Below are 17,652 nucleotides of genomic sequence, written 5' to 3'. Positions count from 1 at the left end.
AGTGTGGCCGTGAGGTGTGCAGTCAGGGCTGGAGCCTGTTCATAAGGGACGTCTGGAGACCCTTCCCTCCTTCTTGCTGCAAAGCCTTGGCCCCTTGTTCACGGTCCTCAGCTTCTCTCCTGTGAGGAGCGAAGGCGGGCGGGACTGCCCAGGCCTGGGGTCGCCTACGTGGCCTCTGTGAGGACCGGGCGCAAACAGCCAGGATGCCCCACAGGCTGTGGACTCGAGCTTTCCTGGTGTGTGGCTCTGGGTGAGTCCCCCGTGTCAGCTTCCCGAGGGGCCCCCATCCTGCTCATCCCACGGCCGGCATGGAGCGGCCTGCGCTGAGGGCACAGAGTGGGTCTCAGTTTATCCACCTTCGCCTCTCTTCCCCTCCCCCTCCTCCTCCCCCTTCCCCTCCCCCCCTCCTTCCTTCCCCCCTGTTGCTGTTGTTTTCAGGACAACGTAAAGCATGGTTTCCAAGCTGCCATTCCTGTGCTTCGTAAGCGCTCCTATAAGAGGGTGCGGTGTCCGTGTGGCTGTGCGTTAAACAGCTCCCTCTTTTCCTTCCAGAGAGCTGCTGTCCGGTGATGCGATGAAAGAGTATAACAGGGCGCGGGTCTACCTGGATGAAAACTACGAGTCCCAGGAACACTTCACGGTGAGCACACTTTCCTTCCGTGGAGTAAGCGCTGGCCAAGCCAGGAGTCTTCTGGAGCTGCCATCCTCTGATTACGTAAAGAGACTCGGTGGCCAGCTCTGCCACGGGCACAGGCGGCCGTGCGTGAATTACAGTGTGACAGTGGTCTGGGGGACGGCGGACGCCCAGGGAAGCAACCCCGGCTGGCGTGGTGGCCACGGGCGTGCCGGGTGCAGGGCCAGGCGGGGGCGTCTCGGAGCAGCGAGGTCGGCCGGCTTTGAGTGGCCGTTGCTGCTGGGAGGCTCTCGCCGTGTTTGGGGAGCCCTGAGGCCGCCTGTGCTCCCTAGTGTCTTGTGTCACCTGTCCTCCGCGGCCTTCCCCTCACACCGTCCCCTGCTGCAGGTGCAGGTGCTGGTTGCCGGGTCCCCTCCTCAAGGCATCCCTGGCCCAGAGATGCGGCAGCAGGTGACCGTATGCCCGCTGCCTGGACCGGGGCTTGCGTGCGGGGAGTGGGGGCTGGGAAGAGCGTCCTGCGTAGAGCGGCCGGGGCAGAGGTGCCACCGCGCTTCCCCTCTGCTTAGAGAGGCTGCTGCCAGGTTTCAGGCCTTAAATTCAGGGCGTCTGATGCCAGTTGTGAGGTGGTCACGGGCTGCAGGTTCGTGTCTCTGCCTTTAGCTGCATTTGCAAGATCCTGCATGCCGGGGTCTTGCCTCTGCCATGCTGCTCGGCGGGGGGACCCTCCCCGCATTCGCAGGGGCCTCACCCCACGGTGGCGGGCCCAGCAAGGCCTCGAGGGCGGGGACACAGCCCCCCTCTCTCTCCCCTTTCTCCCCGACGGCTCCCTCTCCACAGTTCATCCTGCAAATAAAAATGCTTTCCCCAAGTGGGACTTATTCAGATGAAAATGGCAGCGTCTGGAATGAGAATCACACCGTTATCAGCAGCTTAGGGCCCCAGCGTCAGGAGGAGCTCCCTGAAGGGCCGCAGCCGCAGGAGCTGTGGAGAAAGAAGGACTTGGCGATGGGCGTCGCCCAGTGCCAGGACGTCAGGTGGTGTCTCTGGAGCGCCAGGAGGGCCGGGAGAGGAAAGGGCTGGAAAAGGTCGTGGCTGGGATCTGTCAGAGTTTGGTACAATGTGTAAACCCCACAGATCCAGTCACTGTGACAAGCGTCAGGCGGTCAGCATCGCCCCCGGGTTGCTGCTGGCGGGTTAGCGGGGCCCCTCGTCACCTCCCCCTCTCAGAGACCTCGGTCCCTGCTCGGCCAGTAGAGCCGCCATGGCCCACCGTGGCCCTGGTCGCCTCTGCCTCGTGGACACCGTGCTCAGGTCCTCACAGTCTCCTTTAGGTGGCAAGATGGGTATTTTACAAGTAAAAGGATGAAGAAAAAGACCGTCCGCACGGGTTCTGAGAAGGTAGGAGTGGCCAAGCTGATACCGAAGGAGCCTTCAGAGCGAGGGCTGTGACGGGGCCAGGGCGCCGGGGGCAGCTCCCCAGGGGGGATGTGGCAGCCCATCGTGCGGGTACCCGTGTCAGAGGTACGTGTGCGGGAAAGCTGGCAGAGTCCCTGACAGCCGGCATGAGCTCACGGGCCTCCGTGGCACACGGGGCTGGCGGCTGCACGCGCAGCCCTGGGACGTGGACAGGGCATGTGGCACGTGGCATGCCGAGGGGCGAGGCGGCCTCCACTCTCTTCCCTGGGAAGGCGAGCGTTGCTCTGACGTTTGTCGGGGTGGGTGCAGGGTCGCCGGTGGTTGGGAGGGGGTCCGTCCCGAGGACTCGAGCATTCCCGCCCTGGCGGCCAGAGCACAGACGGTCTGGGGCCTGGACGAGCCTTGGCCTGTGTGTGCACATGGAACGTTCCACACACTGAAATCGGAGCCGAAAACACAGCTCAGCACGTGTAGGAGATTGAGGTCACCCAGAGGAGCTAAATTAGGAGTAAACAGAAGCGGTATCTGGAAATAAGCCCCAAATATTTGGAAATAAACAAGAAACTTGTAAATAACCCATGAGTCACAAAGGACATTAGAAATTATTTCCAATTACACGAAAAGCAAACTAAAAACCTTCAAAATTTGTGAGATGCACCTGAAGTAGCGCTTAGAGGGAAATTTCCAGCATCAAATGCTGACGTTAGAAGATTTTAAAATGAAGAGCAAATTTAACCAGCGCCCTTACAAGAGAGGAAATCATAAAATAAGACAGAAATCAGTGAAATAGAAAATAGAATATTAGAGAAAATCAGCGAAATCAAACCGATTCCTCAGAAGGGCTGACATATCTGATACACCTTCCCCAGTGGACCAGAGACTGAGGCGGGGTGGGTGGCCGAGGGAGGGTGGAGGCGCTTGTTTCCCTGGGGCAGAGGCCGTCCCTCCGCTGAGGGAGTTATTCTGGGCCCGGCCTCCGTGCCCCGTGGGGCTCTGTGTGCGCCTGGGACTGAGTCAACAGTGGAGCGTGGGTATCAGCTTGTTAGTGGACGGCGCCTCGGTTCTCGTGCACAGAAGCTGCGGCCTCAGGACGGCCAGGAGCTCCCACTGTCTCTGTCTGTCTGTCTGTGGAAGTTTTCCATAGTTTTTTGAAATGCTGAGTTTTCTAGTTCTCTGTGGTCTGTTTTGTGTCACCTGTCGTGACATGCTGACGTAAAACCTGCGTCTCTCCTCCAGCCAAATGCTTGGTGGGCTGAGAAGAGGTTTGTGTTGGAGGCGCCTGGGGGCTGAGAGCTTCATTTCGGTCTTCCTCTTCCCTGGAGATTTATCTTAAAATGTGACTTCACAGTTCGCAGTGGAATACAGAAACCTGCCGAAGAGCGTTGCCGTCACTCAGCAGCTTCCCTGGAGAAGTAGCCGTCGTGCAAACTGTTGTGTATAAGCATGGTCATCAAAAATTATTTGATAACAGAAGTTGGAAGTAATTTTAAGTACCCAGAATTAGGTATTTTTACACTGTGGACCAGCCACATGGTGGAGTAATCTGCAACCACTGCAGACGCTACAAATGACACGCCCGGAAGATCTTCCTGTCCGGTTGGTGCATGGAGGTACCTAAGGACGATACTACCTCCAGTCTGTTCTTCCACGAGTCGATTGTCACATTTACATCTGAGACCCGGGTGCATCTAACACCCACAGTATCTCTCAATTAGAACCGGCAGCGTTTTCCTCTCTCGGTCTTAGGTGCGCTGATGGCACGTTAGTCGGTGACAGGGCCACATCCTGCTTGGCTCCAGTCTGGGACGGCGCTCAGGGCTGCACCTCCCTGGGCAGGACTGACCCTGCACGGGACGGCACTGCATCAGACATGGGGATGAGCCCAGGTCTGAGGCCCTGAGGCTGTGGCTCCAGGTGTCTGCAGGACTGGACAGTGTCTGGGAGTTGAGGATGAAGGTCCAGCCTGCCCAAGGAGGGGTGGGTGTGTCGGCTGGCCCTGCGAGGCTGTGGCCTGGCTTGCCTTCCAGGGTTGCTGTCCTGCCGGTGGTCCCCTCCTGCAACCACAGTCCAGTGTGGGCATGTTTCCCGGGGCGGGGGGGTGGGGGGCGGCGGGAATGGCCAGTGGTGCTCCACTCTCCGGGTCTGGACCTCATCCCAGACTCTTCCCCAGGGGAGGCGTGTGTTTGTCACCCGTCTCCTGACTGGGACCGTAATGGTTTGTGATAAAATCCTGCTTGGCCCTGGCCCTGCGGCCCCATCCCCGTCGTGCCCGTCCGTCGCCCCTTCAGTGTGTCGTGCGTGGAACCGCCTTTGCTGGGTCCCCTGGACGTCCTGTTGGAGGGGACCCGGGCAGTGCTGGCCAGGTACATGGCCTAGGTACATGGCCACCCTCTCGCCCCAGCCTGGTGGCCTCTGGCTGTCAGAGGGAGGAAAATTTAATTTTTACAAGATTAATAGTATTGGAGCAGTATTTTAGCTGAGTGTGGTTCAAATAATAGGCCATTAATTGAAAAAGGAAATTGAAATGAATTTATCTTGTACATAAATGCTGTCACAGGTATTAATAGGGATCAGAAAACTGCAGCCTGTTCCCAGAAGGAGCTGAACCTGCAGCTGCACCTGGTGATGAGCATAATGGTGGGGGGCTCACGGAAACACGGGGGGCTGTGTCCTGGGGGCCTGTGTCCTGGGGGTCGGCGTCCTGGGGGGCTGTGTCCTGGGGGTCGGCGTCCTGGGGGCCTGTGTCCTGGGGGTCGGCGTCCTGGGGCCCTGTGTCCTGGGGGTCGGCGTCCTGGGGGCCTGTGTCCTGGGGGTCGGCGTCCTGGGGCCCTGTGTCCTGGGGGTCGGCGTCCTGGGGGGCTGTGTCCTGGGGGTCGGCGTCCTGGGGGCCTCTGTCCTGGGGGTCGGCGTCCTGGGGGGCTGTGTCCTGGGGGTCGGCATCCTGGGGGGCTCTGTCCTGGGAGTCAGCGTCCTGGGGGCCTGTGTCCTGGGGGGCTCTGGGCCAGCAGGGTCTGCAGCCTGGAGGAGCTGTGGCTGGGTGGGCAGCGATCTGGGGGCTGTGGCCTTGGGGGCAGTGGCACACCAGGAGCCTGCAGATGCCCATTTTCACCAGGAGATGGCGGCAAAGCAGCATTTCCCATCCCAAGCGGGAGCTGCTCGAAGGGCAAGTTTCAGACTTGAATAAAATGATTACGGTAAATTTTGTCTGCCTCTAAGAACCATCCCGAGTGGCCGCTCACTTAAGCACGTGGCTCGTCTGGTCTGCTCAGGCCTGAGGAGGCAGAGTGTCCCCCACTGGGCGTCCTGCGGCGGGCCACCCTCCCTCAGGCCCTGCCCACTGGCCGGGTCCCTGCCCATCTGCATGTCCTTCGGGAAAGTCGAGCTGGAAGTCTGTTCGTTCAGAGGTGCCACCAGCATGGCGTGCTGGCATCGCCCGTCCCGTTCCCGGGAACTCATGAACCGCCGTCATGGGCCAAGGACCTGGCCCTGGGCGTGATCAGAGCCACGGGTGAGACGGAGGGAGCTCGCAGGCTGCTGCAGCACCTCAGACCCCGGGCCCCCCTCGTCTCTGGGCACCGGCCACCTTGGTGTGCTTGGGGTTGGCCTTCTGATTACCGTGTCTTCCTCCTCGAATCCAGAGTCCGGGAGCAGCAGCCTTGCTCCCTGTGCTGCCCGGGGCCTGGGCTGGTGCCAGTGCGTGCCGGTGCCCGGCAGCCGTGCTCTGAGCAGGGAAGGAGGCATCCTGGGGCAGAGGGGCCAGGATGCAGTGGTGGGCTGGACGTGGATGCCCCGGGCGCCCCCAGCGTGGGTCCAGAGCCATGGATGCGCCAGTGTGAGCTCACGGGGGGGTGCCGGCCTGAGGACAGACCTCCAGGCCATCGGGGTGTACGTGTATTGAAGACCGCGGGTTGGGCGAGCTTCCCCGAGAGGAGGCTGGGAAGACAGAAGGCTCATGCAGGGCATAGCTGGGGAGGTGGGGGCAGGGGCGGGCTGGAGGGCACGCGACAGTGAAGGAGAACCCCCGAGGCACCCGCCCTCCCCGGCCCCGCCCCCTGCCCAAGGCTGCGGGAGCGGACGTGGGCTTCTGGACGGGGCTCCCAGCAGAGGAAGGGTGGGGCTGCGCAGCCAGCGCCCTGGACGGCCTTCGCCCAAGCGTTTTCCGTGGTGAGGTGGTAAACGCCCTGGGTCTCCTGGCCGACGTCGACGCCCGACATCCCCCAGTGATTTTGTGTTTGCCTGAAAGAGGCAAGGTGGCCCAGTTTTAATCCCCCGGAGAGTTCAGACGCGGGTTCTGTTCCCGCCATGCCAGGTGCGCTCACGGAAGGTGACCGTCTCCAGGGAGCGCAAGCAGGAGTGCCCAGAAGAGGCCACTCCGGTGAGCCCCTTGCGGGGTCCCTTGAGGTGTGGCTGCGGGGGTCCTGCAAGGCCTGACCCACCCGCTCCCTGTTCCCACGGCGGCTCCCGAGTCCCTCCCAGGCACCACGTGGTGGGGTGAGCCCGGTTATTGCTGGGACGCCCTTCCAGCGCAGGGGGTGTGGGTTCGATCCCTGGTCAGAGAACTAGATCCCACATGCTTGGCAGCCAAAAAACCAAAACGTAGAACAGAAGCAATATTGTAACAAATTCAATAAAGACTAAAAATGGTCCACGTGAAAAAAAAATCTTAAAAAAAATGCCTTTAAAAAGAAAAATGCAGAGGAGACCAAGAGAGGGGGGCACGGCTGTCGTTCAGCCATCCCTCCTGCACCGCGGTGGTGCTGCGTTCTGCAAGCCCGCGTCCCGAGGAAGGTGGCTGCCACCCCGACGCACCCTCCGTCCTGCTCTTTCCCTCCTCCGTCCCCTGCAGGTACTGCAGGCCCTTTGCACCAGCCCTGCCCTCCCCGGGTGCCCTTGCTTCACAGGCCCCGTGGACCAGCTGCCCCAGGAGAGGTCAGAGTGCTAGCCTGCCTCCTCCCGGGCCTCTCCCTTCCCTCCTCCCTCCAGTGCCCCTCCTTTTCATACGCACATCCCGCCCCTTCCCAGGGCCTGGCTCCCCGCGTCTGTCATGCGTGCTCATGACAGAAGCGTCAGCAGTGGCAGTGTGAGCACCCCCCGTACATCATTGGATTTAACCATGGAGTCCGGTGGAAGAGCGTTAACAGTCGGGCATGTGATGTGAATCTGTGACTTTGTCCGAAAAGTGATTCATACAAGAGTGCTTGGAAGAAACCTTCTCAGTTACAAGGATGGGCCCCAAGGTGGGTTGGGACTTTCCTCAGAGGAAGGAGAGTGGGCTGTTTATCAGAGTAAGTTCAGGGCTGCTCAGGGCTGGTGAAGGCTCCAAGCAGGCACAGCCAGTGGCCACTCACGTGCCCCTCTCACCTGGTCACCTGTGATGAAGAAGGGGAGGAGAATGGGGTAGGCACCTCGCTCCTGAGGCAGGACGCGCAGCCTGGCCCAGAGACCCCAACGTGCAGTACCAGAGGGGCCACCTGAGGGGTGGGGCTGACGCAAGTCCCTGGGGAGCCCCCGGTACAGAGGGTTGGTGCTCCGAGCACGTGAGGGCAGGCACAGGCCCTTGCTTGGTTTTCTCCCCGAAGCACGTGCTGGAGGAGCAGCTGGCGGCCATGGGCATCAGCTCCAGCCTGCTGGGCAGGACCCCCCAGAGCCTCCCGACCTGGCCTGCTCAGGCGACTGGGCGGGGAGCCTGGAGGGCGTCGCCCCCTCAGAGGGCGGGCGGCCCCCACCGTCTCTGCGGCGGGGCGGGCATGGCTGCCCCGTGCCGTGGCCTCGCCCCTCCCCTCCCCTCCCCTCCCCTCCCGCAGTGGCACCATGTCAGCCCCGCACGCATCTGTGCCGGGAGGGGCCTTTCTGGCGGCGCCTTCGCGAGTCCCCCTTGTCCGGCGTCAGCCTGCAGGACCTGAGCCGCGTGGCCGCCTGTCCAGTGGACGTGACGCCCGGGGAGCACGGGCCGGAGGCTGGTGGAGGGCTCCCCCTGTTGGCGCCGGGCTGGGGTCGTGGGCCCAGGGGGAGCCATGGGGTCGGGGCAGCCATGCGGGCGTCCGTGGGCTGGGAGAGTGCCGACTTCCCCTCAAAGCTCGGAAAGTGGGGGTGCGTCTGGGCAGACGGGTCAGCGGCTGTCAGTGGCCGGCACCTGTGTCCCCAGGGCACCGGGAAGGCCGGTGGGGGGAGGGTCTCCGGGGCTGCACCTGGAAGGTGGAGGCCCCGCGCTGCCCAGGGTCCCAGGCTCGCCCTCCTCTGCTTCCCACCACCGGCCTCCAGCTTCATCCGCGGTTAACTTGGCCCCTGGAAGGGGCGCATGGGTGGGCTTCATTTCCTGTGGGGTGAGAGTGTGGCCAGACCAGAAACCCACTGACACAAATTCAAGGCTCACAAAGGTTTCCCGGGACCGTGGCCTCACTGGTCGGGGGCGGGGGTGATGTTGAAGTTGGGAGAAGCGACCCTTTCAGGCCCCTCCAGGAAGCACCTCTCCATCCCTGGCGTAAAGCTGCGCTTTGCAAACCCACCTGTCCATGGGTCCCCAGGCCAAGAGCGTGCAGTGGCCTGACGGCATTTCTCTCTCCACGTCAGACCAGGAGGCCCAAGGACAGGCCCTGGCGCCTGGGGTGGGCGTGGGGGTCTGTGTGTGCCCCAAGGAGGTCCTCGCCCTGGAGGGTCCATCTGCGTTCCCGCTCACTCCACTGTCCATGCTGGTGGCTCCTGGGCCCGGGACCCCGTGAAGGCAGGTCACCACCAAAGCAACCCCCTCTTCTTCCTGCTCCTCCCCGTGTTGGGGGCTGCTTCCTCCCCTCACCGGCGGAGCACAAGTCTGGAGGGTCCACGCTGGCCTTGGTGGCCTCCTTCCGCAGGAGGGTCTGGGCCGGCCTTCCAGCCGTGTCCCAGGGCCCTCCCCCCGCCCCTCGGTGGCCCAGTGCCTGTGCAGGGTCAGGCCGGAAGCCACGCCCCTTCCGAGGAGACGCCCTCCTGGACCCTCCTGGCTCCTTGCTCCGGGACCCGCCCCTTCCCTGTCTCTGCTCTCCTGGACCCTCCTGGCTCCTTGCTCCGGGACCCGCCCCTTCCCTGTCTCTGCTCTCCTGGATGAGACTTTAGGGAAAATTTATAGAAAAGTAACGGCGCTTACTGATGTTCTCTGCTCCAGGGAAGGGGAGGAGGGCAAACGCATCCTGATGAGGGAACCGACCTACTTTCGGGGGCCCCTCCGGCCCCGCCCCGTCTCCCAGCCTCTCGCCCCGCCTGTGGGTCCAGACAGGCCTGATAAAGTGAGGGAAGCAAGATTGGTTTTCCGAGGGCACCGGGCCCTCCACGCTCAGCTAAATCACGGCTGTCGGCCTCGGGGGTGGGGGACGGCCGCTCCCGCTGCGGCCCCTGCAGCCCCGTGGGACGTGGTGATGTGCGGCCGGGCAGCGGCAGGGGCTGCAGGGAAGGTGAAACTGTCATATCGATCTTTTTAGCACTAAAATATGAGCCACTTTACTCTGCTCCCCGCTGCTGTGATGTGAAAAATAATAACTGGGATCCAAATTAAAAATATTGATCTCTGGAAGGTGCTGGAAGTAAATAAGCGCCTCCCGAAGTTTTCGGGTCAGCCGAGAGACGGCACTCAGCAATAAACGTGTCCGCGGGCCAGAGCCCAGGGTTCTTGATCTGTTTTTTCTTTAAATTGATTTTTCATTATTTACTTCCTAAAGGTGTTGGAATTTGGTCCTCAACTGTTAAATCCCAGCGTTTGGGCGAATTATTTCTTTGGGGCTTATGAGGTGCGCCTAATCCACTTGTTCATTGATTGATTGATTTTTGACTCAATAAGCTTGCAGCCGGGGCCTTATTTAGGGCTTCCATCATAATTTTTTATGCATTTAGGCTCGACTTCTTTATTTCCCTCTAACGGATGAGCTGGCGTTGGGCTATCAAGCGAGGAGGACAGTTGCTGGGCTAGTTTGATCTGGCCGTGTGCTCCGCGGAGCTGGGTGTGTCCTGGCTGCGGGCCAGCGGTGGGGCAGAGCCCTCCGGGTCCTCTGAAAACCCACTTGCCCACCGGGCTGTGACCCCGGGGGTCTGAGAGCTGTCTGCAACCACGCGGCTTGAGTCTTGGATGCGGTGACCTTCTGGGAGCCCAGGAGACGCCAGGCCGGGTGCTTCCGGAGGCTCTCCTCTCCAGAGGCCCCGAAAGCTTGGGCGCATCGGGTCGCCGCACAGTCTGGGTCCGCGGGCCTGGCAGGAAGGCGGGAGGGCTGGGGACTGGGGGCCACTCGGGAAGGACAGAGGAAGTGCTGTGTGGCGCCTTCTGTGGGGCCGTCGTGAGGTGAAAACTCACCTGGGAAGACCTGGCAGACTTTAAACATGTCTCGTGGCCGACAGCGGGTCCTGCTGCCCCGAGAGCCAGTGGCCGTTCCCACTGGTGGCTGGAACAGGGCACCGCCAGGCGTGGGAGCTCCCTGGGCTGGACCCCGGGGTGGCAGGAAGAAGGAGGCTGTGCCTAGGGCCCCGGGGGGGAGCGGTGTGCTGTCCCACCCCGCGCTCTGTGTGCCCAAGGCTGCCGTGCGGCCCTTAGCTCCAGGAGGGCCCCTGTGTGCCTGCTCGTGGCCGTGGGAAGCAGTGGCTGCAGGTCCTGTGTGGGCCATCCCACAGGTGATGCTGAGTGCTGGTGCCGTGGAAAGCACGTGTGCAGGGCCCCGCGTCTGCTCCGGCAGGAGCCGTCCATGGAAGGCCTCTCCCGGCATCCTCGCGCCGCCCACGGTTGCCCATACTGGGTGCAGGAGGAGGCCAAGGCCGTGGCGGCTTGTCTGCCTCACCTGGACTTGAATCCCAGGCCACAAGGCTGCCTCAGTGCCTTGCCCGAGAGCCTGGGGTCCTGACCGCCGCCCAGGCCAGGCCAGGTCAGGAAGGCTGGAGACGTTTCGGAGAGCGGCTGGCGTGCTGGCCAGAGGGAAGGAGGGCCACTGGCTGGGGCACGGAGGTGTCACTGGGTCCTGCAGAGGACAGAGCCCTCGGGGGTTTAGGGGGGCCTGTTGGGGAGGGATGGAGGGTCCAGGAGGAAGGAGCTGCTTTTCTCCATCCTGTTTGGAGGTGGTGGAGTGAGGGGGACATGGCAATGGCTGCTGTACCAGCATGATGGTAGGGTGCAGGACCCCAGGTGTGGCGTCAGCCAGTCGGGGTTTTGGGTGGGAGGTGGGAGGAGCCCCACCAGCCTGGACACGTGGCCTGCCCTCTGGGGGCTGAGACGACCCCTCTCCAGCAGGGAGCTTGTCCGAGTGCCAGACACCCCTGAGTGTCCAGTCCTGGGTCCTGTTTTCCAGCCGTCATGCCCATTTCTGGAGCTCTGGTACCTGCCCCTCGCTTTGGGCACCACTTCCCCCCAGAAGCCACGTTTCAGATGAGAACATGTGTCTCGGAGGATGACGTGCCCTTCAGAGGCTTGCTGGCTGCCGTAGGACGTTCGGAGCACTGCCCTCCATTTCCCACCAAAGACCAAGAAGACTGCCCGGGGGCAGCCGCAGAAGGCTCCTCGCGCAGGCTTGGCCCGGTCCTGCCGGTGTGTTGGCACGCGCGGAGCCGAGACCACAGGTGTCGGCCTTCTGAGAGCTGGGTCTGCTGTTCTCGGCAGGGGGCTCGAAGGTGCGGTGGAGCCTTTCAGTTTGGCTGCAGGACACGCGTGCTGTGCTCTGTGTGCTGGGCCTACTGCGGGTGCCACGGACGCAGAGACACGGGACACGCCACGCTGCCTGCGATTCCCCATGCGCTACACGCAGCGCACTCACGCTCTTGGCCCTCGCGGAGCTTGCACACTCCAGTGAGCAAACATGCAGACACGCGACACTCAACCCACAGCATGTGACGTGCTGCATGTGACCCTACGTGTGACCTGACATCCTCACACTCTCTGCCCTCGTGGACGCTGGGGCAAACACACAGCTGCGCAGTTGGGAGGTGTGAAGAGAGCTGATGTGCCCGTGTCTGCTGCCTGGAAGCGCCCGCGGGGCCTGATGGTGACAGGAGTGGAGAGCAGGACGGCATTGAGGACGTCCTGCTCTGAGGACGGCATTTAGTGAGACCCTGAAGGATGTGTGGGAGTGGGTGGGGAAGGAAGGGGGAAAGGGCAGTCCAGGCAGGGCAGTCATGTGGGCACAAGACCAGGGCAGACTCGGAGATGGGCCCCCTGGGCCCCTTTGGGGATGGCCTGCTGCTGGCCGTGGGGCACGTGGTCCTGGGTGGCCTCCCCTGCCTGCCTCCCCCTGAGGCCATGTCCTGCCTGGGCAGCCCACCCTGGTGACTGAGGGAGTGAGGGCATAAAGACCCAGCCTCGAGGCCCCATGGGGCGACTCTAAGGGAAGAGAGGGAAGGGCAAGGGCCAGGGGGGCAGGGACCCTGGCAGTGCCTACTTCCAGGGCCACACTGGAAGGCAAAAGACAGACCTTAACCTCTGGCATGCCGGAATTTCCATCCAGAATTCCCATCCAGCCACAGCTTATAAACGTGCAGAAAATGGTACATCAGATATGTAAGGCCTTTTAAAATAGCATGTCCCCAGTGCCCTCTGTCAGGAAGCTTTGGTTCTCTACCCAAAGGTCCAGGAAGCACAGGAAGCAGGGGTTTGAGCACACCAGCTCCCTTGAGGGCAGGAGCAGAGAGCTCAGACGTGAGGGTTGGTTACCTCCGCCCTGACCAGGTGTCTGCTGGGCTCTTAGCAGAGGGCCTTACCTGGCTCCCTGGGCGTGAAGACTGGATGCCCTTTCTGTTCAGCTTGGGAAACACTGATGTGTGCTCCTCTGTGCTAGGCCTGATTCTCAGCTCTCAAGGGAACCCCCAGGTCAGTAGTGAAGGGAGATCCCAGGAGGATAACCATGTAATAGGCTAGAGAGCAGTCATGCAGCTGGTTAAGTTTCTGAGAGAGAGTCTCCAAGCAGGTGGGATTGATGTGGAAACACACTGAGATGAGGTTTAGAGAGTGTGTGAATGACTTATGATGAATGTATATTAAAGAACTCAGTTAACAAAAAAAGAAGGCGGTAACGAACTCCAGGGAAAACAAAGAGCTGTTCAAGAGAGGAAAAGCAGTTGTAATGAAATAAATGGTTCTATTGTGAAGAGCATTTTCAAAGTTATAATGATATAAATACTGATTATTAATTTAAGTAAAAATGTGTTTTTATCTGGAGGATGGGGATGAGGGATAGTGTGTGTGTGTATGTGTGTGTGTGTCATGTGGATGAAGGAGGAAGATGGTGTGAAGGGATTAAATCCTCATCCTCCACAGTGGAAAAATCAGTAGTCAATACTGAAGACTAGAAAATCAAGAAGTAGCATTGTAAGCTTTAGAGATACAGAGGGACATGCCAAAGGAAACAATTAAAAGAGAGTAATAGCCTCTGGGGAGTGAAACTTGAAATGGTCAGAGCACTGCTATTTTTCCATTATAAGCTTTGCGGAACTGTGACTTTTTAAGAGAAACTTTTAAAAAAAGAAATAGCAGGAAGAGATTCCTTCCCTTATTGCTGACCTCAGAGGAGACGGCCGAGGAGCAGGTGGAGGTGGTGCTCGGGCGGCCTGGCCTCAGGGAGATGGCGTGTGGGTTTGTGCGCTGATGCACAGAGGCGGCTGTGGGCAGTGCATGGGGGTAGTTCCGGCCGTTGAACACAGGCTGTCTGAGAGAGATTACAGTGAAGGAGGAGGCTAGCATCCTGGAGATTCCTTGAGCATCAGGCAGGGGAATTTGAGTGGTCAGCAGGGAACCACTGCAGAGTTTTGGGAAAAGAGGTAAGGCCATCAGAGAGGCAGGGAAGGGATGGGCGGGTTGTTTGGAATGTGAAAGGCCTATAGATGTGGCTTTGAAGTTCTTGCTGAAATCGGTACCCAGAGTGCACCAGAAGTAGTGACCCGCTTTGGTTTTACTTTCTTGACTCTGTGCCTTCCTTTCTCTGAGCCTGAGCCATCCGGGGCATGTCCCCTAGTGAACACTGAGGAGAAATGGGCTGGACCCAGGAGGTGAAGACAGTGCAGACTCTGAGTCTCCTGGGATGAGGAAACCAGGGTGTGACCAGTCCTGGAGTACAGCTTACAGCCCCCATCCCTGCACACACACCCTTTCACTCCAGCCAAACCACACTGCACCTCCAAATGCATATCTCCACCCCTCTGTGCTGTAGTTTTGAAAACGCAGTCCAGAGCCAAGGGCAAATTGTTGGAGGCTTGAGATCAGCTTTACTGAATTGACTGCATTGACCGTAATGAGGACAATATCTCCTTCAGGGAGAAACAATACAGAATGCAGTGCTTTCATGACTAGTCAGAATGGATTTGCTGATGGAAAAGTGTTTTGTTCATGTCTTTAAAATCTAGTCATGTAGGTACAGCTTGTAAGCTGTCAACTTGTAAATGATTTAGGCGGAAAATGAAATTCCAATAACGTTACCATTTATAGTAGCACCAAAATGTGAAATATTTAGAATAACTTAGGCCAAAGATAAGCACTACAACATACTGTTGAGAGAAATTAAAGAAGAATGGAGAGATATACCATGTTCATGGATTGAAAGACTCAGTATTGTTAAGATGTCATTTCTCCCAAAATCTATGTAAAGATTCAGTGCAGTACCAATCAAAATCAGAGCAGACTTTTTTTTTAATAGACGTTGACAAACTGGTTCTAAAATTTATATGGAAATGTAAAGAACCTAGATTAGCCAAAACAACTTTGAAAATGAACAAAGATGGAGGAGTTATACTACCTGGTTAAGATTTATTATAAATCTACAATACTCAGGACAGTGTAGTCTTGTAAAACCAGAGAAATCGATCATGGAGCAGAATGGAGAATCTAGAAACAGGCCCACCCCACCATTGATTTTTGATGAAGGTATTGGGGCAACTCAGTGTGGGGACAATAATCGTTTCCCAACTGGTGCTGTGACAGATGGCCATGTACGACAACAAAGCCTTAATCCTTACTTCAAAACTTATGAAAGTTTAACCCAAACAGACTACAGACCTAGTGTAAGAGCTAGAACCATAAAGCTTCTACAGGAAACATAGGAGGAAATCTTAGTGGCTTTGGCTTCGGCAAAGAGTCCTTAAATATGACACAAAAAGCGCAAACGACTACTAAAGAAAACTTAAGCTATCATCAAAATGAAAAGCAGTTGTGCTTCAAAAGGTACAAAAATAGTTCACAGCCAAAGAAAAAATATTTGCAAAATATCTCTGATAAAGGACTTTATGTAGAGTAGTACATATAAAGAACTGTTACGAATCAGTACTAACCAGATGACTGAATTTCTGAAAGATCTGAACAGACAGTTCACCAGACGAAGTATAGAAATGGCAGATAAGCATGTGAACATACCCTCAACACCATTAGTCACTAGAGCCACGCGATGAGGAGCACGCTGTTCGTTAAAGATCACAGATGTTCCACTGTTGGCTTAAGTGAAAAGACACCACGTCAAGAGCTGGAGAGGGTGAGGAAGAGCTGAACTCTCAGATATTGCTACAGTGGAAATGTCAGGTCACACAACCACTGGGGAGACACGTGGGGAGTGTCTTAAGTCAAAAATACACCTACCATATGACCTAGCCTTTCCACCACTAGGTACCCAGCTAGGAAAGATGAAAGCACATGTCCACACAAGGACTGTACGTAAGTGTTTATGGGAACTTTACCCCCAAACTGTGGACGACCCAAACATCAGCAGCAGGTCAGTGGATAGACCAGCTACAGTACCACTCGGCAGTGGAAGGTGAAGAACTGTTGATACAGGAGATGGTACGGATGGATGTAGAGATTATGCCACGTGAAAGACGCCAGACGAAACACATTCTGTGTGACTCCATTTGTATAATCTTGAAAACGAAAACTGATCTACAATGACAGAAAGTAGTTAGTGGTTTCCTCAGACGGGGGCTGGAGGGATCCGGGGACCAGGGGACACAGGGAAGCCCCCCGGATGATGGACGTGCTTGTTACCTTGATTGTGGTGTTGGTTTCACAGGTGTGTAGACATGTCACGCCTCATCTAATTGCAAACTTTAAGTCTATACAGTTTTCTATCTCCATCAATAACACTGTAAAAAATACCTAGTCATGTGTTTAATGGCTGATAAGCAGTCAAACTTTAAATGATTTAACTGAGAAAGGGTATTTCCATGACAAGCTGACTCCAGGTGAAAGCCACACAAATTGTTCTGTACGTCTTACGATTGAGGAAACTTAACGCTCCGCAGGAAGTAACAGCAGAGTGTGAATGATTTGCAGTGTCACATGTGCCCTATGCAGGTATTATCAGTATAAAATTCATTCCTTAGGTAAAATAAGGCTTTATTGATTTTGAATGTAGCATTGTTCCAACTCAGTGAAATAATTAGTGTTGACTTTGGTGCACACTTTTTCCTGACTTTGGGCTGGCGGGCGCTGTCTTTTGGTGTGTAGTTGGCCAGTCCATTTGCACGTGATATACATTCCTGTGATGGGGCCTGTGAGACGGGCGTGGGGTCTGCAGGCTGGGTGTGGGGAGGGGCTAGGAAGAAGCTCCTGGGGCGGGGGGTGCAGGAAGTGGCCCGCGCGCAGCCGTGCGGTGTAGGAGTGAGTGGTCCCCATCGCGGCCGCGGCTCCCCCGCCCACCACAGGCTGCTCACACAGCTGCCCGTGCTTGCCGACCCCGGTGTCCCCAGGCTGTCCCCCACCTACATAGCGCTCACTGTGTGCGCAGGGTCACGGCCGTATCGATGTGATTCCTTGGTGAAGGGGCCCCTGTTCCTTTGCCCAAAGCCCCGCTTGGGGCAGTTTTCCTGATCCAGGCGGTTGTTTGTCTCTGCTTCCGTCCCACCACGGCGGGCCGCTGGCAGGGCCCTTCCCTCACCCTCGGCCGGCTCTCTGGGTGGGAATCGGGCCGGGCTCTCGGTGGCAGCGGCAGGGCCCGGGTGACGATCGGTCAGGGGCAGACAGGTGTGATGGAGCGCGTGTCACCCGCCGCCTGGAAACAAATGCAGCTCCTGGAATGTCCTGGTGAACAACTGAAAAATTGTAAAGCTCTTAAGGACTTTCAGGCTTGTTAGCATTTTTTGACAGGAAATCAGTGAAGCAGTGAACGTAAAGAGTGGTCCCGTCGACTCACAGTTTACCTGTTGTCCGTTCATTCAGCCTGAGTGACGCGCCCCCGCCCCCCAGCCCTGAGCTCACCCAGATTACCAGGCCCCCCCGTCCTTCTCCCGGGACCCTGCGCCACTGCGCCGGGGCTCCAGCCTCACGCTCCCAGGGGGCCCCCAGGAGCCGTCCGAGCAGACCCCTCCTCTGATGCCGCAGCTGGACGGCAGACCCCGGGAGCTGCGCCCCAGGAGTGTGGCCCATTGGGTTTCACAGCCCGTTCCCAGAGGAGGGCGGGCACAGGGTCCCGTGAAGGCCTGGTGAGGAGGGGCTTCCTGAGGCCTCCCCGGAGCTCCCGGGGAGGTGGGCATAGGCCAGCCTTCCGTGTGGGCGACGCCTGAGTTCCTGTGATGGGCCGGGGTCCAGGCGGAGCCCGGGGTGGCGTGGGCTGGCCGGGCTCTGCCTTGTAGACTGTACGCAGCCCGTCGAGGAGAGCGAGGTGCAGGGTCTCCGGGGAAGGACAGCC

General features: G+C 58.4%; 1 protein-coding gene across 5 annotated transcripts in view; it reads left to right on the top strand.

The window, feature by feature from the left end:
- Positions 1–17,652, top strand: part of INPP5A (inositol polyphosphate-5-phosphatase A) — a 176,926-nt gene that overhangs the window by 81,842 nt on the left and 77,432 nt on the right. For all 5 annotated transcript variants that reach the window (XM_060033823.1, XM_060033819.1, XM_060033821.1 and 2 more), the window contains exon 4: positions 553–640. In XM_060033823.1, coding sequence (XP_059889806.1) covers positions 553–640 — 88 coding nt within the window. The remainder of the gene's footprint in view (positions 1–552; positions 641–17,652) is intronic.

Source organism: Delphinus delphis, chromosome 16 (assembly GCF_949987515.2).
Source record: "Delphinus delphis chromosome 16, mDelDel1.2, whole genome shotgun sequence".
Classification (NCBI taxonomy): Eukaryota; Metazoa; Chordata; class Mammalia; order Artiodactyla; family Delphinidae; genus Delphinus; species Delphinus delphis.
Note: the sequence above shows the minus strand (reverse complement) of the source record. Positions and strands in the feature narration are given on the sequence as shown.